At 44.5% G+C, this 25,135-nt stretch overlaps 1 protein-coding gene across 8 annotated transcripts in view; it reads left to right on the forward strand.

Annotated features, from left to right (window-relative positions):
* The window catches only part of TRAF3IP3 (TRAF3 interacting protein 3), a 36,587-nt gene that overhangs the window by 7,974 nt on the left and 3,478 nt on the right, over positions 1–25,135 (forward strand). For 4 of the 8 annotated variants that reach the window (XM_028734464.2, XM_028734462.2, XM_028734466.2 and 1 more), the window contains exons 2-14: positions 1,270–1,345; positions 3,654–4,056; positions 5,675–5,810; positions 6,185–6,242; positions 6,407–6,431; positions 7,316–7,345; positions 11,516–11,611; positions 15,147–15,218; positions 17,153–17,293; positions 20,078–20,215; positions 21,597–21,732; positions 22,561–22,623; positions 24,610–24,734. In XM_028734464.2, coding sequence (XP_028590297.2) covers positions 3,715–4,056; positions 5,675–5,810; positions 6,185–6,242; positions 6,407–6,431; positions 7,316–7,345; positions 11,516–11,611; positions 15,147–15,218; positions 17,153–17,293; positions 20,078–20,215; positions 21,597–21,732; positions 22,561–22,623; positions 24,610–24,734 — 1,362 coding nt within the window. In that variant the 5' untranslated portion in view covers positions 1,270–1,345; positions 3,654–3,714. Of the gene's footprint in view, positions 1–1,269; positions 1,346–3,653; positions 4,057–5,674; positions 5,811–6,184; positions 6,243–6,406; positions 6,432–7,315; positions 7,346–11,515; positions 11,612–15,146; positions 15,219–17,152; positions 17,294–20,077; positions 20,216–21,596; positions 21,733–22,560; positions 22,624–23,663; positions 24,013–24,609; positions 24,735–25,135 lie in introns of those variants that run through there. The other 4 variants (XM_028734469.2, XM_028734467.2, XM_028734471.2 and 1 more) reach the window with 3 other exon arrangements.

The raw sequence follows: 25,135 nt of genomic DNA on the forward strand, positions 1-25,135 counted from the left end.
TCTCTCTCTATATATATATATATATTAAGAAGTGGTTATTTTTAAGTTGATTATTTATTTTTAAAATAAGGATAATAACCTGAATTTCAATACAAACATTTGATTTGTACTTATAATTGAGTACCTGGCTTGTGTGAGTACATTGCATTTTTGCCTTTCTCTGTAAGAGCTGAGCTACAGGTGATGTTAGTTACAGAGTTTGGCTAGTTTTATGTTTTTAACTAATACCTTGGGGTGGGGCTGAGCTGGAGCAGGACCATGGCATGGGCAGAAGGATTTAGCTCCCCCCCCCCCACTCCAGTTGGAATCACAACCCCATATGGTATTTGCAGTGGGGGGGGGTACCATTGTTTCCAATACATTAGCAGTAGTTCATGCATTGGATTTTTGTGGTACATTATGAAGATGTATATATCTTATAAATCAAAGAGCATGAGTATTTACTTTCCATTGTATGAAGAATAGCTGTTGCAGCCAGAAAGTGCTGGCCATTACTTCTGGAAGTCTGGGCATGTTAGCTCAGACTCCAAAGAGCGACTTAAGTTCACAAAGGAGCCATTACACCATACTAATGGATTTTTTTAAAAAAACTTGTAACTTTTCATTGAACTGATGATCCCTCTCCTTTATCATCTCTCACGAACTGCTTTTGAAACACCCCTCAGTTTTAAAAGCAGTTTTACATGTGGCAGCTGCTTGAAAAAAGCAAGTTCTGTAAACCCTTGGGCTTACAAAAGCTAGCTTCATAGTTCTTTGGGTCCTGGCCTTATTCAGAACTTCTCCCAAAAGAATGTTGGGAACTGTAGTTTTTAAGGTTGCTAAGAGGTTTTAAGAAACCTATTCCCCTCACATATAGTTTCCAGAGTGATTTAACAATCAATTCCTCTGTAAGGAATAAGACAATAAAACAATAAAACATCAATATAAAATAAAATACAGCCCAAAACAGCAAGAGCAGCAGTTTAAAGCAGTGTAAAAGCCAGACCCAATAGATATGCTAAAAGTGGGGAAGAATAAAAAGATTTTCTCCCGGTGCCAAAAGGATAATAATGTTGGTATTAATTGAGCATCACTGTGAAGATGGTTCCAAAGTATGCAACCACAGCCATACATTCTGGTTTCTGCTTGCCGCCTTCAAAGTGCAACACAGAGCATCTGTTGCGAGTGCTTCCCTGCCCTTGGCAAGCTGCTGAGCTGTAAGTAATATAACTGTTCCAATGATCAAAATAAAGCAACAGTCCCCTTGATTGCCATGTGTTTAATTCCCAGTAGGTGAAGCCTCTGCAGATCACGGAAACCTTCCTCCACATTGGTCAAGCCCAGAAATCAAGACTCCAAGAAAGAGGTAAGTTGCAGGAAGAATTGGACCAGATCATACGAAACACACACTGAACCTGTGCAGAACCTTCTGCAATAAACTTTTTGAGCCCTTTGCTCCTGTTTCCCTGATTATGGTTCCTCCTTCATCTTGGGTGCCACACATTGGTCCGCTTTTACTCTTGGTTTTCTTCTCCCATGCCCACATTGTCGCTTTCTGCCATGCTGCTAACCAAGCTAGGCTTAGTATTGCAAAACTGAGACAGGTAGGTAGATATGAGACTAGACAGTCCTTAAAGTACCTGGGACCTAAAGCTTGAAGGGCTGTAAGCATCAAAAGCAGCACCTTGAATTGGGCTTGGAAGTGAACTGGCTAACAGTGTGCATTTCTCAAAATTGTCAAGTTACGCTCCCAGCAAGTAATTCCACTTAAAATCCTGGCTGTTGCATTTTAAACCAGTTCCAGCTTCCTAGTCCGCGTGGTCAAGCATACTGTTGCAGCTAGGTAAAGGGGACCCCTGACCATTAGGTCCAGTCGTGGCCGGCTCTGGGGTTGCGGCGCTCATCTCGCTTTATTGGCTGAGGGAGCCGACATACAGCTTCCGGGTCATGTGGCCAGCATGACTAAGCCGCTTCTGGCGAACCAGAGCAGCGCACGGAAATGCCGTTTACCTTCCCGCTGGAGCGGTACCTATTTATCTACTTGCACTTTGACGTGCTTCCGAACTGCTAGGTTGGCAGGAGCAGGGACCGAGCAACGGGAGCTCACCCCGTCGCGGGGATTTGAACCGCCGACCTTCTGATCAGCAAGTCCTAGGCTCTGTGGTTTAACCCACAGCGTCACCCGTGTCCCTTTTACTGTTGCAGCTAGATAACTGTTAAACTGGGGAGGGTATGGAAAGAAATAAAGCTCTGCTAGCCACTAAATTGTATCGTAAGGCCAATCCTGTTCTAACCTTCTTTCCTGAATGCCTAGCATGCTCACATGATCCTCCTTTCAGCCACCATTCTTAGAATATGCACAGGGATTATCCCACTGGCTTAAAGGATGGATAAGGTTTTTTTTTGTTGAGTTCTCTTTCCCCCACCCCCACTACCCTGTTTTCTATTTCTGATGGAAAAGCAAAGATCCGAATCCTTTCATATAGTTGACTCCTAGGACAAATTACATACATACTTGTAACATATGAGCCGTCAAGATTTTAATGAGGGAAGGAGGAGGTTAACAACTCACTCTTTATATAGGCACAGGGTAACAAGGTAATGCCAAAACAAAAGCATTCATTCTTCTGTCTGAATTCTGGCACAACCTGCCTATGTAACTTGGATTAAGTCTGATATACACAGAAAACTGCCTTTAGCTGCAGTTTTCGGGCTTTAGTTTGTAAGCCTTCTTCAAAGTGAACATAAATATATTTAACTGTGTAGCATTAAGCAATAGAAAATGGCATCCCTAATCCAACAGCCTTTGGACAGTGTGGAAAACAGAGAAAGTAAAGCTACTACAGGAGGTAAGTGGTGGCGGGGTTTTTTTAAAGGAACAGTGGCATGCCTGCTCATTGTTACAGTGAGCTTTGCCCTCAGAATTTGTCATCTCTAGATGTTCCTTTGATGACTCCCAAGCAATCTGCAAAGCACACTCTCTGCAGCCCTTAAACCTAAGCAGAAGGTGAAATGCAAAAAGCATCTGGAGGAAGAAACCCACTTTCAAAAATTGCATCTATTGCAGATATCTGTGTGCATTAACCAGTGATTTTCCTAGTTCAAAAGCTTTACAGAGCTTCAGGGAGATAAAAAAAATACTCAAAATATTGGGCAACTACAGTGGATTTCTTTTGTATATTAGTAGTAGATTAATTTTAGTTTAATTAAAAAAAATTAAGCATTTTTAAAAAATCACACGTGTTTTTAAAAAATCATGGAATTTGCATTTGGATCCAACATAAAACTTTGGGGGGGGGAGGGTGAGCAGGAAGGTTAATTAGATGAATGATCCTCTTCTAAAATATTATTTCCCACATGTTGTTGAAATCACAAAAGACTTGAATAACAGGAGAACAGTAAGGTCTGGAGCTTTTAAAATAACCCTGCTCAAGTGAAGCAGTAAAATTTCCACAATATGCAATATGATATGAACAGTACAGTTTGCTTCATCTTCCAGAAGCTCAGAATTTAGTTACCCTACCCTCATGACAGCATATTTGATTTTATGAAAAAACGTTTTCATTTTGGAGTCAATTGCATCCTATTCCATAGATACATTGTGTGTATTATTGTATACAGAAATCTTCCACAGCCTAACATCCTGCTAATTTCTGTTCTCACGGTTTCCCCAGGAAGGTGACTCTCAAGTGTATTTGGAAAGTGCTCTGCACTGCCGTGTCTTGTGCCATCAGCATGATAAAAGAGATTTTCAAATCCCATGGCTGGCGTGGCCCCAGGCATGAAAGTTATGAAGAAAAATATGAACGCCGGCAGGAAAAGCGAGAAACGCTGCGCAGAAGGAGGAACAGGACCACATGCCGCCTCACGGATAAACGCCAGAGCAAAGAAGCCAAGGAACTACTTCAAAGACGCCGAGAAAAAGTGATCCTCAGAAGAAGAAATTTAATAATGGAAGGGCCAGGAAGGAAGGAAGTGCATTTGACTCCTGGCACAGACATGTCCCTGGTTCCGGAGAACAGACCTGGAGATTTAGGGGAGAGATCAGCATATCTGAGATCATTGCCTGCTAACCAGGTAATATCTGAACATAAGGGCAATGGGACTTTCTCCCCGCACAGGGCTACAATTCCCATAATTCCCTGTGAAAAGAGATTGATTGTTACAACTCAGAGAATTGTAGCTCCATGAGATGATGGAGGTCTTTCTCAGCATCTATCGCAAACTATTGTTCACAGGATTCTTTGTGTGAAGCCATGGTTGTTAAGGTGGTATAACAGTGCTTTAGATGAGTGATACAAATGTGGTCTCAGTGACTTCAGTGGCCCATTTTCCTTGAGAAACGTCTGTATCTCAGTGGTGGAAATCCCTGATTCAATTTCCAGCAGCTCCAAATAGGACTGGGAATATCCCCTCTTTTGAACCTGGAGAGCCATTGCCCATCAGTGTGGACATACCGTATTTTTCGCTCTATAAGACACACTTTTCCCCCTTCCAAAATTAAGAGGAAATGTGTGTGCGTCTTATGGAGCAAATGCAGGCTCCTTGGCTTCAGCGATAGCAACGCAAAGCCTCCGAAGAGCAGAGGGAGAGCTCCCCCCGTGCTCCGGAGGCTTCGCGTTGCTTTCGCTGAAGCTGCCTGAAGCCCCTGGAGCGCAACGGGAACTCCCGCTGTGCTCCGGGGGCTTCAGGCAGCTATCTGCAAGCCTTTGGAGCGCAGCAGGAGTTCTCGCTGCACTCCAAAGGCTTGCGGATAGCCGCCTGAAGCCTGGAGAGCAAAACCGGTGCACACCGATCCCTCTTCCTCTCCAGGCTTCGCTTCGCTGGAGAGGCGCTGCACAGTTTCCCCCCTCTGCGCAGCACCCCTTCAGCGAAGTGGGAGGAGAAATGGAAGGGGCTCCGTTTCTCCTACCGCTTCGCTGAAGGGGCGCTGCACAGTTTTCCCTCTCTGCGCAGCGCCCCTTCAGTGAAGCAGGAGGAGAAATGGAAGGGGCTTCGTTTCTCCTGCCGCTTCGCTGAAGGGGCGCTGAGCAGAGAGGGGGAGAATTCCCCCCCCTCTTCTCCCCCTCCTATGGTCCGGTGCGTCCTATGGTCCGGTGTGTCCTATAGAGCGAAAAATACAGTACCTGAGTTAGCTGTATTAAAGTTCTAACTGAGGCCGCTCCTGATCAACTTCCTGTTGATCAAGGCTGGGGGATTAGTCACGAATAGCCTCTGGTTTTATCTTTTGTTAAACTGCTTAGATATCTTTGGATAAACGGTGGCATATAAATGTTTCAAATAGCCATGGCGGGGGTGGGGGGGAATGACGTACCAACTTGAATTAGCTAAGAGCAAAGCTAAAATATTTGATTTTTATATAGTGTGGTATGATTTTACCTCATACACAAATCAAACAGCTATTTATCAAAGCTTTTATTCTGATCATGGGAAAGAGACTTAAGTACAAACTATAATATGGTGATGACTCAAATTTCCAAGTTGCCAATGGATCTTAAATGGTTCATTTCCTCAAATTATTTTATTTTTTAAGTCCCATCTTTCCACGGGCAGACAATCTGATACTGGGGCAATTTAGAGGTAATTTGGCACTAATACCACCCAATTCTATTTCATTGTGGCTATAAGACATGACATCATTACTCAAGCTTGAGACCAATATGTTGAAGAGAGACATGTTCTTACTTTGTTTCAGGAGTCTGGGGATAACTGTACCTCTCAGCTTCATACCAAATCTGTGCAGCACAGCTTCACTGACACTTTTGCACATGGCAACTTGAACTCCTCTCCCAAAAACATGTTCACTGTGAAAGTTTACACAACCTGTAAAGGTAAGACTCTGCAAACTTTGAAACCACTTTAGCAAAAAACTAGTATGCAACTTACTTCTAAATTTTACATGATTCCATTTGAACTGGTTGGGCATTCTTTCAGATAATGGCAAGACTTCAAATGTCCACTTAGGTAGGAATAAGCCTCACTGAACACAGTGGGATTTATTTCCCATAAACATGATTAAAATGTTGCCATTAAGATGCAAACGCTTCCATTTCAAAGACTCTGGAATGGAAGTATTTTCCCCCTGTGCTGTTCCTTTCATAAATAAACAGCATACGTAAACGCAAAATAAATATGTCCAATCATATTTAACTTTCCATTGTTGAAAGGAGTTATATGGAATTTTATTCATTTTGTGTTTTTACAGGTACCCAAACCACAGATGAGTTGAGTGCAGTAAAGAGAAGCTCAGGCCAACAGACAGAGTAAGGAAGCACATTGTTTGTTTTTTGTATGGACACGTTTGATGATTACCTATATATACTATTCACTAGACACTTTTGATCATTTACCTCTTTCCTACAGTATCATTCTTTGCAATAGTGGCACATCCTCTTTTGACACAGTCCTCTCCTTTTTTCTTTTTCAGTTGTGGAACAGCAGTTTTAGATAAGGTATGGAATACAAGAAATGTGAAACCTATTGTTTTAAGACATTAATGATTGATATACTCTGTGTAGCAGCACAAACCAGATCCTAACGATAAAATATCTTTGGTGGTAAAGACTATAAGCTGCCCTAAACAAACCTGTACATGTGTTTCCACTTTAGCTTATACTTTCCTTTTCTGCTGCCTGCCTGGGATTGCAAAACAACCTCAGCGGCATCATAACCTTTTGAAACTGGGTTTTGGGAATTCTTTAAAAATACTGACTAAGCTCTGGAAAGCTTCTCAAAGAAAACAGCTTATATTATATTTTGATGGGGTTGGGGTTGAGCTGGATGACCTCTAGATCCCTTCCTTGTGAGCTTTTTAAACATACGGTATAATGAGACATTCCTTTTCTGCTGCCTATCTGGGACTTCAAAGCAGTCGCAGGGTAGGCAATTGTTAAGGGCCACTGAACCATGCAGTGACTCTCATCTTGGATAAACCTGGGCAGGTCATATCATTGTGCTGCAGCCAATTGTGGATTGTTCTCCAAATCAGCCACCTCTCCAGATATTTTGGGCTACAATTCGCACCAGACTGATGGGAGATGTAGCCCAAAACATCTGAAGCACACCAGGCTGGGAAGAGCTGCCTTTTCCAGTAGTCTTTCTATCATAGAAGGCTTTGCCTTGAATCCTTCTTATCAAGTACCCTTAACTTTGCAATGCCCACCAGTATCCATAGCCTAAACACACTGAATGTTTGGTCTATCTGTTATCTTGCCAAGAATACAAGCTTCATTTTGAGGCTTACAGATTGATAGTGCCTGTTTAATTTCCTTGACATACGCTAATACTCCCATGTTCAACTCAAGTAGAACTTTAAGTCCATTTATTTCAATTTCAGGAGATTATTCAACTTTCTAACTACCTCAAGGTGAGTAATTAACACTAATTTGGAACATTTTTCAAGAAGGGTTGTGCCAGGACTTTTTTGTTTCTTCTGAAAGGACTTCTGTCCTTCAGATAGGACCATAACTGTAAATGAGACATGTACCAGTTAGGAAAATTACCTCAGATTTTCTGTCAACAGGTTTTGCTTTTGCTCTCAGATCCCTGACGAAAGCATTATTTAGAGTCAAACATTTCCTCACATTTGGTGCCTTAGCAGACACCTTGAAGGCAATACCAATGGAGAAATGGCTTTAGGCCTTGTGCATATTTTCACTAGGTAAAGGCTGCCACACATTTTCCTGGACATGTGGCTTACCAATAGTGTTAAGTATAAAAACAGACAGTTAGATTAATGGATTAATAATCTTTTAAAGTATTTTTTTAAAAAAACCCACCCCATGTGAATCAAGCAGCAGGTATAAAAAAGGAAGTTTAAGTTATTTAAAATGCAATTAATTGCTTTGCCTACAGTACATCCCTGGTTCAATCCCTAGCATCTTTAGGTGAGGTGAGGCTGAATGCCTGGAAAGTCCAACACTGAGCTAGAAGTTCTATTCATGCAAAGCCAACTTCTCCCTGCCTACTGCATCACTTCTTGCCATATCCTTGCTGTTCCAGAAGGTTCCCCTACCATCAGAAGCATCTTTGTAGAGGACATAGGAAGCTGTAGTACATGAAGAGTTGCAGAGATGGATTAGCAATAACTAGTTGTGAGGGGACGCGGGTGGCGCTGTGGTCTAAACCAGTGTTTCCCAACCGGTGTTCCGCGGCACACTAGTGTGCCGCCAGACGTTGCCTGGTGTGCCGCGGGAAAAATTGGCGGGGGGGGGGGAATAAAGGGGGGAAAAATTATTCCCCCACCGCCAGGCGTGGGGCTGGGGCGGGGGAAGCCCAAGCTTCCCCCTCCCCCAGAACGGGACCCAGAGCCACGCCGAAGCTGCGCGCAGCTTTGGCATCGCTCTGGGAGCTTGCGGGGCTGGGGGAGGAGGAAGCCCTCCGCCAGCCTCCAAACCATGTCGGGAGACAGCGGGATGGCGCGCTGCGCCTCTCCCGTTGTCCCCCGAGTTTGCGGGGCTGGCGACGGGGAGGAGCAGGCTTCTCCCCCCCACAGCCTTCTAGCCAAGTCGGGGGGCAGCGGCAAGGGCGCGCTGCGCCTCTCCCGCTGTCCCCCGAGTTTGCAGGACTGGCGATGGGGAGGAGCAGGCTTCTCCCCCCGCCAGCCTTCCAGCCAAGTCGGGGGGCAGCGGCAAGGGGGCGCTGCGCCTCTCCCGCTGTCCCCCGAGTTTGCGGGGCTGGCGATGGGGAGGAGCAGGCTTCTCCCCCCGCCAGCCTTCCAGCCAAGTCGGGGGGCAGCGGGAAGGGCGAGCTGCGCCTCTCCCGCTGTCCCCCGAGTTTGCGGGGCTGGCGATGGGGAGGAGCAGGCTTCTCCCCCCGCCAGCCTTCCAGCCAAGTCGGGGGGCAGCGGGAAGGGCGAGCTGCGCCTCTCCCGCTGTCCCCCGAGTTTGCGGGGCTGGCGATGGGGAGGAGCAGGCTTCTCCCCCCGCCAGCCTTCCAGCCAAGTCGGGGGGCAGCGGCAAGGGCCTCTTCTGAAGGCGGGCGGGGGGCGAAAATCTTTGTCCCCCCTGCCTGCCTTCCCAGGGGCTTTTAAATCGCCCCGGACAGCGGAGAAGTCCTCCGCTGTCCCGGGCGATTTTAAAATGCCGCCCGCCAGCATTTTAAGATTGCCCCGGACAGCGGAGAACTCCTCCGCTGTCCCGGGGTTTTTTAAAATGCTGGGGGTGGGAAGAAAAGCCCTTGTCCCCCCCCCCCCCCAGCCTTCAGAAGAGGTCAGGGGACAGACTGTCCCCGGACCTGGTCTGAAGGCGGTTTCCCTAGGAACGCATTAATTGATTTTCAATGCATTCCTATGGGAAACCGTGCATCGCAAGACGACAAACTCGCAAGACGAAGAGACTTGCGGAACGAATTAATTTCGTCTTGCGAGGCACCACTGTATCCGGAGAGGCGACCTTCAGGCGAGTTTTAATTTTAATTTTCCTTCTCCCACTTAATGCCCCACGCTCGCCCAAGCAGCTTGCAGTCCTCGGTAACCACGGCGACCCGAGGGAGGGGAGGGAACAGGGAAGTCGAGGGCGGCGGCGAGCCGCGATGACGTCAGTGGGCCGCGCCGCCTCGCCCTGGCACGGTGTGAGAGCCCCGGCTAGTGGTGCGAGCTTCAGAATAAGTGGGATCCGCGTGCGCGAGACCGAGATCGCGGGTAAGGAGCTCAGCCCTGGGCAGGAGGAAGCGGGGCCGCGCGTGCGGGCCACATCCCCACAGAGAGCGAGCCTCCCCCAGCCCACCACTCCGGGCAGGTCCACTCGCATGAGGGGGCGGCGATGGCGACGGCCGGCAGCTTGCCTGCAATGCCATCCCTCGAGCAGGCGAGGAGCCCGGAGGCTACCAGATGCGAGCCCTCTTTCCCACCCTGCTCGGGAGTCCAGAGCACTTGGTCGCATTCAGGATCTAGAGTGGGGAAGCGGGGCTTGTGTCTGGGCTGGACACATTGGGCTGCCTGTGCCGCTCGACCTGCGGGGAGAAATCAGGGTGGGAGTCACGACCGTGAGGCAGGGCTGCCAAGTGTGGCAGAAGAGGACACGGCCGTCGCACCTGTCCTTAGGTAGGAGCTTCTTCCGTGTCGACCTGCTGCCCTAAAGTCTTGGCTTTTTTCTTGGCTTTTTGGCGGTTGGCACAGAAGGAAGGCAAGGGGGAGCTGAAAAAATTGAAACTTACACTTTCGTGCGTCCCTCCCGGCGTGACGCTGTGCGCTGACGTCACGGGGCTGTAATGGTGGTGTGCCTTTTTTTCATGAAACAAGTGTGCCTTTGCCCAAAAAAGGTTGGGAAACACTGGTCTAAACCACAGAGCCTAGGGCTTGCTGATCAGAAGGGTCAGCGGTTCAAATCCCCACAACAGGGTGAGCTCTCGTTGCTCAGTCCCGGCTCCTGCCAACCTAGCAGTTCAAAAGCACGTCAACTGCAAGTAGATAAATAGGTACCACCCCAGTGGGAAGGAAAACAGCATTTACGTGCTCTGCTCTGGTTCGCCAGAAGCGGCTTAGTCATGCTGGCCACATGACCCAGAAGCTGTACACCGACTCCTTCGGCCAGTAAAGTGAGATGAATGCCGCAACCCCAGAGTCGTCTGCAACTGGACCTAACAGTCAAGGGTCCCTTTACCTTTAGTTGCAAGTAAGTGCTTTCTGCTAGTGCAAAACCACGTTTAATAATAATAATAATAATAATAATCATCATCATCATCATCATCATCATCATCATCATCATCATCTGCAGTTTTGCACAGGTTTCATCAACCAGTCATTAAAATGCCATCCAATTTATTGTTGAGCAGTATGATTGTGTATGTATCTACTCAGAAGTGAACCCACTTGCGTTCAGTGGGACTTACTCACATGCGAGGATTGAAGTCTACGAGTTGCTCTGTTGAGCAGCAGCCTTAGTCCTTGGAGGTGGGGAAAGGTCTGAAAACCTAGAAAGCTTCTGACAGTCATTGGAAAGGGCATGCTAGAGGGACCAGCGGTCTGATCTTAACGCAATGCTGGGATTTCCTTCCGAAAGCCTAACAGGAATGATAACAGTGGTGTGCAGGAAATGACATCTCAGGCACAGATAAGTGAAGAAGATAGAGGGGAAGAGTTGCAGTTTAAAGGTGGCCCCTTGCGAGCAACAGGATCAACAAATGCAGGTTGATAGCCGGCTTATGGGAAGCTGGTGTGAGAGCATGTGCACAATCAGAGCCCCAGAAGAGATTTGGCAAATGCAGGGCGCCTCTTTTGTGTGAAGCAGTCAAGGTGTTCTGAACCAGCCTGGCAGCAATTTCTACTGGGAGATTAAGGGAAACCTCAGTACTGACACAGCAGATGGGTGTGACATCCACAGCATATATTTAAAGCACACGACTTCCCCCAAGGAATCCTGGGAACTGTTGTTTGTGAAAGGTGCTGGGAATTATAGCTCTGTTGGGGGCAAACTATAGTTCCCGGGATTATTTGGGGGAAGCCATGTGCTTTAAAAGTATGGTGTGGGTGCATTGGGGAATAAGTACACCTTTTGCACACTTTGCTGGGCCTGAAATCTACCTTTCCTTTTTTCAGGAGGCACTTCATCGGGAGCTACTGCTGAAGCAGAAGATGGCCATCTTACAGGAACTTTTTGCCACGTTGCTGCAAGCGGCAGAAAAGTCTTGGAAGGTACTGATTAGCCATGCTGAGATTATCTGTAGCAGGTGAAGGGTGGGGTGGTGACACTCACCTGATCTCTGATTTGCCGTAATACTGCTGTTTACCTGGAGGTAGAGGAGTAGGGACAAGGCACCTACACATGTTATCACTATCTTAGCCAGTGATCAGATGCATCAGTGAACATGGTTCCTGGACTTTTCATTCTTAGGCCCAGGTCATTCCTTGTGCAGAAGAGACAATTTCAGTAGGTGCAGTGCTCTGTTGTGACAAGGTGTGCTTGCCAAGAATCTCCCTTTCTAGGCATCTACAAGAGGGACAAGAAAAGTACCACATTCCAAATATGAGTTGAACATTTCCTGGTAAGTACGCTTAACATTTAGCCATGCACTCATATGCACCAATGCTCAACTTGACCCTGTGTGCAAAAACGACTTACCTGCTTTCCATAGAACAAAGCTTGAAATGCATAGAAGCATCAGGTGTTTCAGATAAAAGCTATGGACTTAGAAACTATAAGCATGGTTCAAACTGACAGAATATCAGGATTGTTATTTATTCCTTCCTATCCCACCTTCTCTGCTTCCTTCTTACCTGGCTTTTATTCTGTTTGAAAAACTTAATTTAAAAAAACTCCAATTTTTATTACCATGATTCAAGGTGGTGGAGTTAGCACCCTGAAAATTAGAAAATGCATTCTAAGTGCTTGAGACTTGTGTAAGTCTGTCCAATCAAGTGCTTCATGTGCCACCACGTTTGTCCAAAGTGTGTAAACAAGGCTCACAAAAAAGGAAATTGCAGTAGACCTGGGCCCTTTCACTGACACTGCAGTATTTCAGAGAAATACCACATTCTGAGAGTGATTTTGCCCAGTATCACTTTAGTGACTCCAGTCCCTGTTTCACTATGATCAGACTAGATAACCAGAGAGTAGGAGTCTTGCTCCACGGTGGAGTGCCTTCATGTGGGGCAGAGGGCAGGAAAACATTTGTGCTCATTTTATATCAAGTCAGTGTTAGTAGGTCTACTAGAAGTGGGAACTCACTCTGTTGAGGTGAGGGGGAAATGGTTTCCAAAAACAAGGAAACGATCTTTTAAATAGCAGGCCATTTCTGTACTGGGCTATTGCAGTGCATGTGTTTTTTCTGCGGTAATATCATAGGCCACTTGCAAATAGGTGCCTATAGGAGCCATACTGACAGGCTTTATCGCCCTTTTGATAGGAGGAATCAAGTTTTTGTGGATTCAGCAGGGATCATATTGAAAAACCGCCAGACCAGTAAAAGCACATCCTTTTATGGGATGGAAGAAATGCGTTTGGGTTGTTAGCAAGGATGGTCTTATTGTACTGCCCCAAAACCCCACAAAATATTAGGTCCTCTCTATAGCCTAAAGAACTTTTCACAGTTAGACAGGTAGGCAGCATTGAAAGTTAAGCCCTTAAAATGCTGCAGGCAGTTTTAAAAAAGAAAAGCAATGCAAAGTAGTTTGCCCAAAAATAAGACCAGCAAGAGCTCTGAGAGAAGAGAAATGCCAAAGAATATGTACAGTTTGATGCTTTTGTGGTTTGAGACTTCCTCTGTGAAAGACTTCAGTCAAGCTTCAAGAGGAGTGAGGAAAAAATAGCTTGACACCCTTGCTGGCAGGAAGTGTCTCTGAAACCTCAGTTTAGCAACAGGTGGGTTTGCACTTCACCTCTCAGCAGTGACGTTGTAGAAAATAGTTTTCCACTGCAGCCTTTGCCTTAACAGCTTACCTCTGGAGAGGAACAAATAGCCTGCTGCTGGGATTTCAAAAACAAACACAGATTGGAAGCTTTGAGATTTGGCACGGCAAATGTCAGATGAGAGATGAGTTAATTAAAAAATAAGAGCCTCTTTAAAACCGTAGGTGGCATCTAACATTTTCAGTGCCCCAAAATGTCTAAGGAGCAAACTTGATGTGATGCCTGTCTTGTAGTTTGCTCTGCCATGTTTGATTTTTAAAGAAATAAGCAGTTGGCACAGAGTCAGGAGCAGGAGTGTAAGGGAGGGGAAGCTTTCATCACTTTGTTTCCAAATAAGAGAAGAGAAATAAATCTGATTTGGAAATGGCTATGTGGCTCCTCTAGGAACCTATAGGCTAGTGTCCTGTAACATCCTTTAATTTCTTTCCTAGCGATGCTCATAACTATGTCCAGCACACTCCTGAAGGGACCACATGCTCTTTTCTTTTCTTTTCGATCCCTCAGATTTGCACAAAACCAGAAAACTGCACAAGCAAACAGCATTAAATATTTACACACCAGATATTGAGCAGCACCATTATTCTGAAAAGTGTGTGCTGACAATTTATGATTCTTTTAATTTTATTTTCCAGCTATGCAGGTAATTATTTCCGGGGTGCTCTTGAATGGCATAGCCTTCCATATCTCTCAGATTTGCACAAAATCGGAAAACTGTACAAGCAAACCGTGTGAAAATTGGGTGCTGAGAATTTACAGTTCCTTGACTGTGTGCTATTGCACACTTCCTGGACAGGGAGATTTAAAAAACAGCCCCCAGGTGTGCACACAGCTATCTGTGTATGCCCCGTCGGTGCCTAATAGGCATAACAGAATTTGCATAATAGATTCAGCAGTTTGGAAGATGGGGACAAACACAAAAGGGAACACCTACTGGTATGAACAGGAAAGACCAAAGTTGTTCCTCATACACATGTGATCTAATTTGAACGAGGGAAGAAGTGGATTAACAGCTAGATAATTCTCCAGTGCAGACATGCCCTGTGAATGTGATGTCTCTCTGTTGCCTTAGGATCGTGTGGTGTTACTGAAAGTCTGCTGCAACATAGTACCTCTTTGTAGGTGTTGTTAGCCCATTTTGGACACAAGTGGAAGCACTAGTTTGTTACCATGCCTTAAGAGACTCAAGTACCTAAAATCCCCTTTCCTCGGTGTTTCAAGGGGTGCTGCCCTAGGCACCAGCTCCATTAATTTTAAGCATTGCTCTTTGGAAAGCAGATTTGCCATTTTGCACATTGGATTAATGCACTGAGGCATTTCCTAGGGATCTGAGCCATCGTTTTTGTGCTTAATCACAAACATATTAAGAAATGCTCCACTCAGGTTTGGTGTGCAGTACTTTGCTAGGCAGGTGCCTAGAAGAGGAGATTCTGGAAGGTACGCCTTGTCATGACAGGGCTCTGCAGTGGTGAGGAAAGCAGCACCTGTTGAAATGTTCTCCTCGGCACAAGCGATGGCTTCCACCCAACTATGAAAGGTCCAGGAACCCTGTTCTGTGATGCACCAAGTCACTCTCAATAAGACAGTGATAAAATGCATAGATACAAATAACTAGGGAGTGCTGGAGATGAGAGGCACTTCCAGACTGCCATTATTTCAGCTGAATTGCTCATATTTTGCAAAAAAACAACAACCAACTCTGGAAAACATGAGTGAACCAGGGCACAGGGATATGGGGACGTGGGTTCTTTTTCTTTGTTTGTTAGACAAATCTTTGGAAGTTGAGGATGTAAAATTCCAACCTTTCCCCCGCCCTCCTCTTAGGGTCAGCTAAATGAAGACAAACTCAAGTGCAGGCTGAGTGCCCTGGAGAATCAATTGCAGACTTGCACCCAGGTAACATAGTCTTAATAGTTTTAACATTGTTTCAATTCTATAAATGTTTGGTGGTTGTTGGTTTTTTTTAAAAAAATAAAATGTTTTTAGGTGTTCCTGTTTTATATGTCAGCCTCATTGAGCCCCTGTCAGGGGGAAAAGTGGGGTATAAATAAATATATAATAATTATAATATAATGTAATCATCTTTGGCTCAAAAAAGGACTGTTTCTCCCCTCTGAGAGAATTTTCATAATTATGGCAGGAATGACCAGTCTTTGTATTCTCAGGGCTGCTCTGTGTTTCAGAGACGAGTGCTTGGGCATGACCTACTTGACTCCCTCATGGAGCTTCCAATTCTGTTATAACATTGCCATTCTCTAGATCACAAGTGGGCAACCTTTTTTTTTCTCCTCCCCCTTTTTTAAAATTTGTTTTCCAATATACCCCCAATAATAGCCAAATTATAACAATAACAATTAATTTCCAAATTATACAATTATCAAAATACCAATCAACTTCCAATTAATACATTTTTGTTAAAGTGGCTCCCCGCATGGTGGTTTGGGTGCATTTCCGATCTTATATCACTGCTTTCCATAATCTTAATTAATGCCAGTTACATTTCACTTACTATAATAATCCCTTAGTCAACAGCTACTACATAATTAATGATTTCCATTCGTGATGTTACAATATATAAATTTATAAAGCTTCAAGTGAGGAACTCAAACTATTATCTTTTATTCTGCCCTGTGTGTGAAAACTGTGACGTCCTTGGAGATTCCTTCTGTCCATATATGGTGTTGTCTCTTTCACTTCCTAGCTGTTGTTTTCTCCCATCATGGCTTGGGGCAGAACTGAATCTTGAAGTTTCTCAGAGCTCTTATCTCTCCGCCCCTTGCTTTGATGTCTCGGAACAGGCAACAGTCTGCTCGAAACCATTCTGTCTCACTAGCAAAACACGTCGCAAATCTCCTTTCCAACTTTCCAATCTCTGTGGCATTCTAATCACAGCCCCCAAAATTCTTTTCCTTCCAGCAAGAGATTTATGGCCCAATTAAACTTTATCTTAGATTATATTCCGTCAGTAGCACACACAAATATCAGTCTCCATTTCCTCGTCTATTGTTTTTAATCGGAGGTGATGGGAATTACATGGTCTTTCCAACATAGTCATACTTGAGCTTCCCCTCCCCCTCCTTCATTTCAGATCACACGTGGTTTCCATTTTTCCTTGTTAATATCAGTATTAATCCAACGTCCCTTCCTCACTTATAAATATCTTTTTATATTATATTCCAGAGAGGGTTGCTGAATCATAAATATATAAAAGAAGCTTAGAGTAAACAAACTATGGGTTTCCCTCTCCCCAACCGTCTCAGGCCAAAGAAAATCTTATCTCAGTTCAAACCTTTGATCCATATAACTGGTATATTCTGCAGTATGTTTTTGCAACCCTTTTCCATCACGTGCTGAGACATTGGACCCTCCGGATGCAAATGAAATTTGTTCCAGGGTTCTGTACTTAACCTAAAAAATCCATAACTGGCGGCGCTGCTTCTGCACGCACACGGCGCGCAGAATGTTTCTGCACATGCGTGCGGTGCACAGAGCATTTCTGCGCATGCGTGCGTGGCAAAACCCGGAAGAATACAGTTCTGGGTTTGCCGCGTTCGCAACCCGAAAGTTACGTATCCAGAGCGCTACGTAACTCGAGGTCCACTGTACTTTAAAACCAATTAAAGATCCAATTAAACGGAGAACCTCTGCTTCTTAATGGCGGCGTAAATGGGAGTGTGTGCACATCCACATTCTCTAGCAAATGGGTTTAATAATTGCCCAGTGTGAAAAAATTCCAGGGCATGTTGTCTACTTTGGTGAACTACAGGTTGTATTGGTTTTAATATTTTTAAATTGGGCATTGTTCTTCAGTTCTCTGTTTGTTTGTTTAGAGTCACTCAAAGTGGAGCTTAAAGAGGATTCTGCTGGAGATGGAAGATCAAAAGCAGAACTATGAGCTGAAAGCGAAAGAGTCTCTTCAGAAACTCCTTGAGGAGAAACTGCAGGTGGAAGGGCAGCTCCAGAATGCCCAGGTAGGTGTGGAATTTCAGCCTGGAACAAGGACAGGATTGGGCAGCAATTTACACAACATGCTCCATCTTTACATACATGCGGGAATTTTGTTGTGCATTCAGTACAAGGCTGAAGCTCCAGAGCAATGTGAGAGGTGTATTTTTGGAGCACAGTTGCTGACAATAACCACTTGGCTGCATCATTGTGGTCAGGTCTGCCTGAAGCATAACCTTAACCACATTGCTCAATTGAAAGAGCATGGTGGGGATTTTGCTTGCCTTCACTACACCAACTTCCACAGGCTTTTCTTTACCCCGCTAAGCATGTTATTACCCCACGCCATGTACAAGGGGGTTATTTCAGGTAACGTGTAACAACTCTGCAAAGCAGCCACATGTCTTTCTGTGGTGCGTGGTTAATTATGTACCTTCAGAAAGTATTAAGCTGGTGCAGTATGCTTACTAAAAGACTTGAGCCAATCAGGCATTCTCTGGCTCAGATCTCACCTCTGCTACTTTTTCTCTGCCTAAAGCTCCAACAAGGGGTGTGTTCGTATTACCTCCTTAGAGTGTACTTAAGTTGTTTGGGTTTTCGGATGTATTTCATAGGCTTAAGGACTCCAGTCATTGTGAATCTGGTTTGAGAAACAATGCATCAAACACCAGCATTTTTTAAACAAGGTACAGTCGTATCTTGGATCCCAAACGCCTTGCGAGTCAAACGTTTTGGCTCCCGAATGCCACAAACCCAAACATTTTGGAAGTTGAATGGACTTCCGGAACGGATTCTGTTCGACTTCCAAGGTACCACTGTACAGGATGCAAATGCATTTTGGATAACTTGTTGTGAACATGGATTAAAAACCCAGTGCTTGGAATGATGTGTGCAGAGTAAACATTAAACAGAACACAAACAAGGCATCTTACAGTACTTATTTTTAAATGTTCTGTTAGCAGTCTACAATGCTGCACAAAGGAGAGAAAAGCTCTAAATAAAATCCCACATTAATAAATGAATGCATTTATCAATCATTTGAATTAATTTTCAGCAAAGCTTCAGTATTCTACAGATCCCAAATAGAGTCCGACATAATAACTAACACAAACACACATGTGCACAGTGACTGGCCACATTGCAGACCTTTTATTTTATGTCTTTGAAAACTGGTTGTCCAGCAGCCACATGGGGAGGAAGGTTAACCTATTCCTCCTGCACCATCTCACAAAGAGAAAAAGGCCTCATCCCTCTTGCCCTTTGGAGCAGCTATTTTCTACAGCAATTTTAGAGGGTAATTTTTCATTGGTAAAGTATCATATAGAGCAGGGATTGTAATGTGCTCCCCTCCAGATTTTTATTTTTTGGACTACAACTCCCATCACTCTCTACCATTTCTCATGATTGGCTGATGGGAGCTACAGTCCAAGAAAAAAATATATGAGGGAACCACATTGGCTACCTTTAGTATAAGGGAAGACTTTGCTCCCTTCCTCCACATTGTCCTAGTCCACTTTGGAGACCTGCTTGGGCTATTTGTTTTTGGAAAAAATGAAGGATACATAAATGTGATCAAATATTAAATGTATTATCTGGATTGGCCCTTCACATCCCCACTAGATGGCACCATATGGAAAGCTATATGGCATAAAATAGAAGATTGCTAGTGGAGCAAGATCTGTTGACTGTAATGTTTGAGCTTTTGTTTCATTCAGCCCTCCTTCAGGCAGAAATATCAACTGCTGCTTTGCTGCAGAGAAGTGGGGGCAATGTGTCTGGTGATGATGATTCCCCTCTTGCTTCTGAGTTTGCCAGATAGTATTTCTGGAAGTAAATTTGAAAATAGCAAATGCCTGAAGCTCCCTTTAATAGCACACATCTTGAAGGAAAACAGAAGTGGGGAGAGGATTAAGGTTAGCCTAAGGTATCCACATCCATAAATCTCAGGGACAAATCAGTTATTGTGACACAAGCAAATAAATGCAGACAGAAAGAAGACGAAAATTGAGTTGCATGACAGAACTTCTCTGCCCTCTTGGAAAACCCCAGGAACATTTTTTTGGGAGGGGCAGAAGCGATGGAAGGGAAGTTCCGTTGTGTTATAATGAATGTGGTGTTTTCCATCTACACCAGGTTGAATCACAGAATCATGGAGCTAATTTAGCCCAAGTCCCTGCTCAATGCACTCCTACATTAGGGGTGGTTAACTGGAGGCCTGTGGGCTAGTATGGACATACAGCCACCAATTTTGCCTGCAGTAGCGGAATCTGTGGCCAGTGATATTGTGGTGCTAGGATGGGCCCTGCCCAGTGCTGAGATGGGAAGGAAAGCTTTCCCCTGCTCCTCTGTTGATCTGTATCAATCAGAAGAGGAGCTCTGTGCCTGTCTCTGTGTGAGAGAGACTTGTGCTCTGTGCATGTACAAGACTGTGAGTTAACCACATACACTTTGTGGCCACCCCCACTCCTGACCTATGGCCTGTGGCGAGGCCAGAATGAGACAGTGTGGCCCTTAGACCCTCAGCTAGCCTGGAACTGCTGCATGCCTGAGAGCCTCCTAACCTCTGCTTAAATTCCCTCATCAAAGGAGAGAGCCCAGCTCCTCCCGGGACACTGTTAGGGAGTTTCATTTCCGTGCCATCTCCACCTGTTAGCTCTAGTCCTGCCACCTGAGACAGCTGCCCTCTTGAGTTCCCATCCCAAGTCATGGAGATCACAGCTTGCTTTATCCACGCCACCTGCTCCCTTTGTCACTCTCGAGAAGGCATGCTTGTCGACTTCCACCCTTACATGTGACCATGTTCTTCCTAGAGAGCCCTAGCCGTTGCAGAAGAAGACTGTGCCCTCTGGAAAGAACACTACAACACATTAAACGAAGACTGGAGCCAGCTGACTGACAAGCACATTGAACTGGAAAACAATCTTCATGTCCTGGAGAACAAACTTCAGGTAGCTTCCTTGTCCTTCTGTGAGACCACCTTCCCTTGCACAGCAGCAAGTCTGGCAATCACTTCTCAAAGTCAGAATTTAAAATAGGAATAATAGTGGCTAACATCACAGGATCCTTGAGAGGGTGAATCATGGTCAGAGAATGAACAAATTGTCGCTGAGAAATGCACATTCCCCAAAGCCTGCTGGGGATTATGCGTGTTGGCTGGAGAATGTACAAAATGTACAAAATTCAGTGCAGATATGCATATTTCCCAGGGCCCGTTGATAGCATGTGTAATGAACTGAGACTGTACAAATTTCAGTTGATACATGTTTTTTTCCAAAAATATTGATATTTTATTGGAAAATATAATCTACATATAAAACAATATGTACATTTCTGAAGACCTGTTGGCGACTATGTACAATGACTGGGAAAGGTGCACAATTTTCTATTCACAAGCAGATTATGTGCTTGAGGCCTGAATATGCGCAATGAATAGTTGTTACACACATTTACTGCTCAAATTATATTGGCCCTGTCCTGCTCTTTTAATGTCCATGCACCTCTCAGGACAGCTTACAACCATTAAAAATCACAATACAATAAAAATATATTAAAATATCAAAACAACAACAAGAAAAATACATAAAATATGCAGCATTAAGAACAGCAGGGATCACTGATAAAAATGGCCTCAGATAATACTTAGCAACAGGGGGTTTTTTCCTAGAAAAAGAGGTCAGGAACTTGTTGACCTTTTTTTTTTTTTTTTAGAGGGAGAGCCCACCACAGCCACAGCAGCCTAGAGAGGTGTGTTCAAGCTGAAAAAAAGCCCTGCTTAGCAGGCAAAAGCATCACACAAAAACAAAAAATTAATCAGCATCCTAAGACAACAACTAGAGAAGGGGCCATCTGGAATTTATTGTATTCCAAAGTGTCGGTGCAGCAGTCCCTGAAAAGGTCTTATCTCTTGTTGTCATCAGCCATACCCATATCCTAGTTGCGACACAAAGAATGGCCTCTTCTTTTGATCTTACGGAGCAGACAGGATGAAGGATGGGAGACAATGATCCTTTAAGCATCCTGGGCCCATGTTAGACCTCATCCTGAACCTGATGGTCCAGTTCATAGCTGCTGTGCTGAGAGTAGTGACTCATTATGCCAGTACAGGAGGCCAGTTCAGGGCTCCTGTTGCTGCGCTTGCACCACACCGTCCCCCCACTTGCCACCTCGTTCCTTTCCCCATCTCCCTCCTGGTGAGCAGCAGCTGCTCACCTGCTGGAATGTCAGGTAAGTGCCTCCACCTCACCATGCCACAAGAATTCCCACAAGCCTTTCTCTAGTTATTTCTTTGCTAACCAGTTCCTTGTTATTGCTGCTGTTTGCTACCTGCAGTGGTCCGACAGCCTGAACTTTCAGCTGCACCAAGCCCTGCAGAGCTCTGAGACTGAACGTGCCCAGCTCTATTCCAGAATTAATAATCTGCAGGAAGACTACAAGGTCACAATTGAGTGTCTCAGTGTACTGGAAGGTAAGACATATGTAGAGGAAACAGGAGATTTGATGCTGATTGATCTGGGTCTTAGGCAGAGCAGGAAAATGAAAAGTTACAGGTTTCCAAAAATAAATAAATACATGACTCTTAGAACCTGCTGTTTTGAGCATAGTGTCAACTGTTAGGTTTCAGTCAGTTATTTCTAGCGGGAAGGATCTGATTCAGATGTTGGTGAGAAGCGAGTGGCACAGCCCTCATTTACAGCTGTACCTCCTCTGAATGGGCAGATTGCTTGTCTGAAAGATGAGTCTGATGTCTAGCTTGCAAGCTAGACTGAGGATACTTCTTACCAAAAGTCCTAGCTTTCTACATGCTGGGCTAGAGATGCTTGTGAGCAAGCAATTCTCTGTATGCATTCAGTCATATGGATGATTGTACTGCATACCTCCCTGAACGTGTGGGTATTTATTTTTTGTTTTGAATATGCATATACAGCCTGCCATGTAAAATATATTCAGGCAATGTACAAGAAGTCAAAGTCAGGTCACTTCCTCAGAAGAAAATAACTTTTTGGGAAACGTGGACCCTATTTCTGTTTGTGCTGGGAGCTGCTTGAGGAATACCAAACAAGGTATGTAAAGTGCAGATCTGTTTTCCCCATCTGAGCAGCGGCAATAACACATTTTTGATTCCTATAGTTTCAGTAAAAGCAAAACATTTACAAATCGCAAAACCACAGTGTAGTGCTGACCCCACAATTTCAGTGGGCTAAAGCATGAATCCCACCTGAATACAGGTTTGGGAGAAGGAAAAGCCCTGCATGGAGTCAACTGTGTTGTTCCTGAATGGTTTTGTTAATTTCAGGCAAGCTGCGAAGTGAAGAAAGAGATAAGCTACAGCTGGAGGCAACAATTAAACATTTGCACAGTAAGTAAATCATAGCGATCCAAAGAAATTAACAGTGAACATGCAGGACCACAAACAGAGCGTTCACACATTGTGCTTCATGGTATAATAGCCCTATTTAAAATCCCTCTGGGTATAATTCATTTGATTCCTATAAAAGTGTAAATATTTGATAGTACAGAGATAATTACTGTATACTTCAATTTTTACAGCTGTTTTCCTTTGCTACAGTCACTTGTGGAGAGGGACAGGAAGGGGGTGTTGCCAGCTGTACATCTGAATGTGGCAATAGTTTTCTGATTATGTTTAATAATAGGTTGTGTCATTGAAAGGGTGCCCAGTAAGGGATGACATCATGAAGGATGCTTTGTGCAAGAGGATTTTTGCATATGACCACAACTCCCATGTTGGCAAATAACATGGACTTCTCATGTATACCACACGGAGCATTTGAACATGTGGTGCACAGGCAGGAAAATGTTGTATGCATTGATCTTTGCAAAAATAGCTGAGATTTGTGCTCCCATGTTAACTCCTACTTGCAAAGGAGCCAGCTGTCCCCAAACATAAATTGTGAAGTGCACACATTTGATAATTCAAACTACCAAAGATCAAGAGATTTTATATAATTTCTCAGAACTCTGTGGTTACTTGATTACCAAAAGAATAAAAGGGACAGCATTGCTCAGGGTTTCAACAGATCTACTTTTGGAGCAACTGATGGGCATTTTTTCCAGTCCCAAGTCAAGTCCAAAATACCTGCTGGCAGAATAAGGTGGCAAGTTATTTAAGGATGTGCACCTAACCCGCCATAATAAGTGCACAGGTTGTTTCAGTGTGTGCTGGTTCCCTGCTTGTCCTTTAGACTAAGTAGGGGTTGTTGCAGCACCAGTACAGTCTATGCTGTCTGCAACTGATTGCAACACCTTTGCAACTGTTTGAATTGTTCGTGAATAACTGAATCGAGTGTTGGAGACAGAAAAGCAGTGTGGAAAGAGAGAAGCAATTGGTTCATGCAAACATTCTGCATTATGATCTGCTCTGGTTTCTTCCATTTGCAGATGGGATGCAGAATCAGTCCAGTTCATGAAGATGAGATGCAAAGAACTCATCTAAACTAGTAGTGGGACTTCTGGGCATCTGGGGTTTTGTGACTGGTACTCTAAGAACCACTCCTCGCAGGATAGGACTGGATCTAGACTCTAGTTTTATGTGTGCCCTCAGATTAAGAATCACAAATAGAAGCATTCCACATAGTGTGTATTGTTACTGGTCTGCAAAAGGCTGCTTGAAATATATATCAAACTGTTAGAAGTTTTCTCCTCTGTTGGCATGAAGCTGTATCTATTGGAGCAAGTTTTTATTGGAGCAAGCTTCTTGTACAATAAATGATTTTTGCTCAAACGTTGATGTCCACTTTGTTTTTGTTTTTCAAAGTAGTTTTTATTAAAGATTTTCTTGGGTTACGTAAAGGTAAAGGGACCCCTGACCGTTAGGTCCAGTCAGGGACGACTCTGGGGTTGCGGCGCTCATCTCGCTTTACTAGCTGAGGGAGCCAGCGTACAGCTTCCGGGTCATGTGGCCAGCATGACTAAGCAGCTTCTGGCAAACCAGAGCAGTGCACAGAAATGCTGTTTACCTTCCTGCCAGAGCGGTACCTATTTATCTACTTGCACTTTGACGTGCTTTCGAACTGCTACGTTGGCAGGAGCAGGGATTGAGCAACGGGAGCTCACCGTCGCAGGGATTCGAACCACTGACCTTCTGATCAGCAAGCTCTAGGCTCAGTGGGTTTTTTCTCCAGATCAGTTACATTCGATGTGACACATTAATGTTTTATACAATACAGTATAAGGTTTGGGGAGAGATGTCCAGCTTTGCTGATTTTTTTATTTAAAAAAATTAAACTATGAAGCATAAACAGAGGAGAGCACATTGGTGCTGTGATGCCTGCTGAGATTCCCAGATAGCTCAGGGAATTGTGAAAGTATCCATTTTGTTCTGTAGCTAGCAGCTCTGGACTCAGCTCAGCCAGAACCAAACAGTCCAAAGACCACGAAGGGGGGAGAGAAAGCAGCCTGGAGGACGTGCTGCAAAAGAGGACATCCCAGCTTGCAGCTAAGGAAAAAGAGGTGAGGAAGTGACTCAAGCAGCTAATGAGATTAAAGGATCTCATTGGGAGATTAACTGCTATTTTCAAATGCCTTCCAATGCAGATCCGAAAACTCTGGATGGCAACAGATACCTGCTATGTGTGCATCATTTCAGTGTGCATACCTGATAACCAGATGGCTGAAAACTCATTTAAAAAATAAATAAATAAGCACATTGATTTGAAAAGCTTGCTTTCAGCCACTTTTTCCCATTGGTTGCATCTGCATTCAGACGTTAACACTGAACGAGTGTTCTATTCAATCTGCAGGACTTTCCCCAGCCTATAGCCCAAATTTGGCCCCCAGGCCTGTTTTCCTGTCCCCATTTGAACTGGACATGGTAGTGACAAACCTCTGTGTTAAATCACAGTAGTACTCAA

Source organism: Podarcis muralis, chromosome 5, assembly GCF_964188315.1.
Source record: "Podarcis muralis chromosome 5, rPodMur119.hap1.1, whole genome shotgun sequence".
Classification (NCBI taxonomy): Eukaryota; Metazoa; Chordata; class Lepidosauria; order Squamata; family Lacertidae; genus Podarcis; species Podarcis muralis.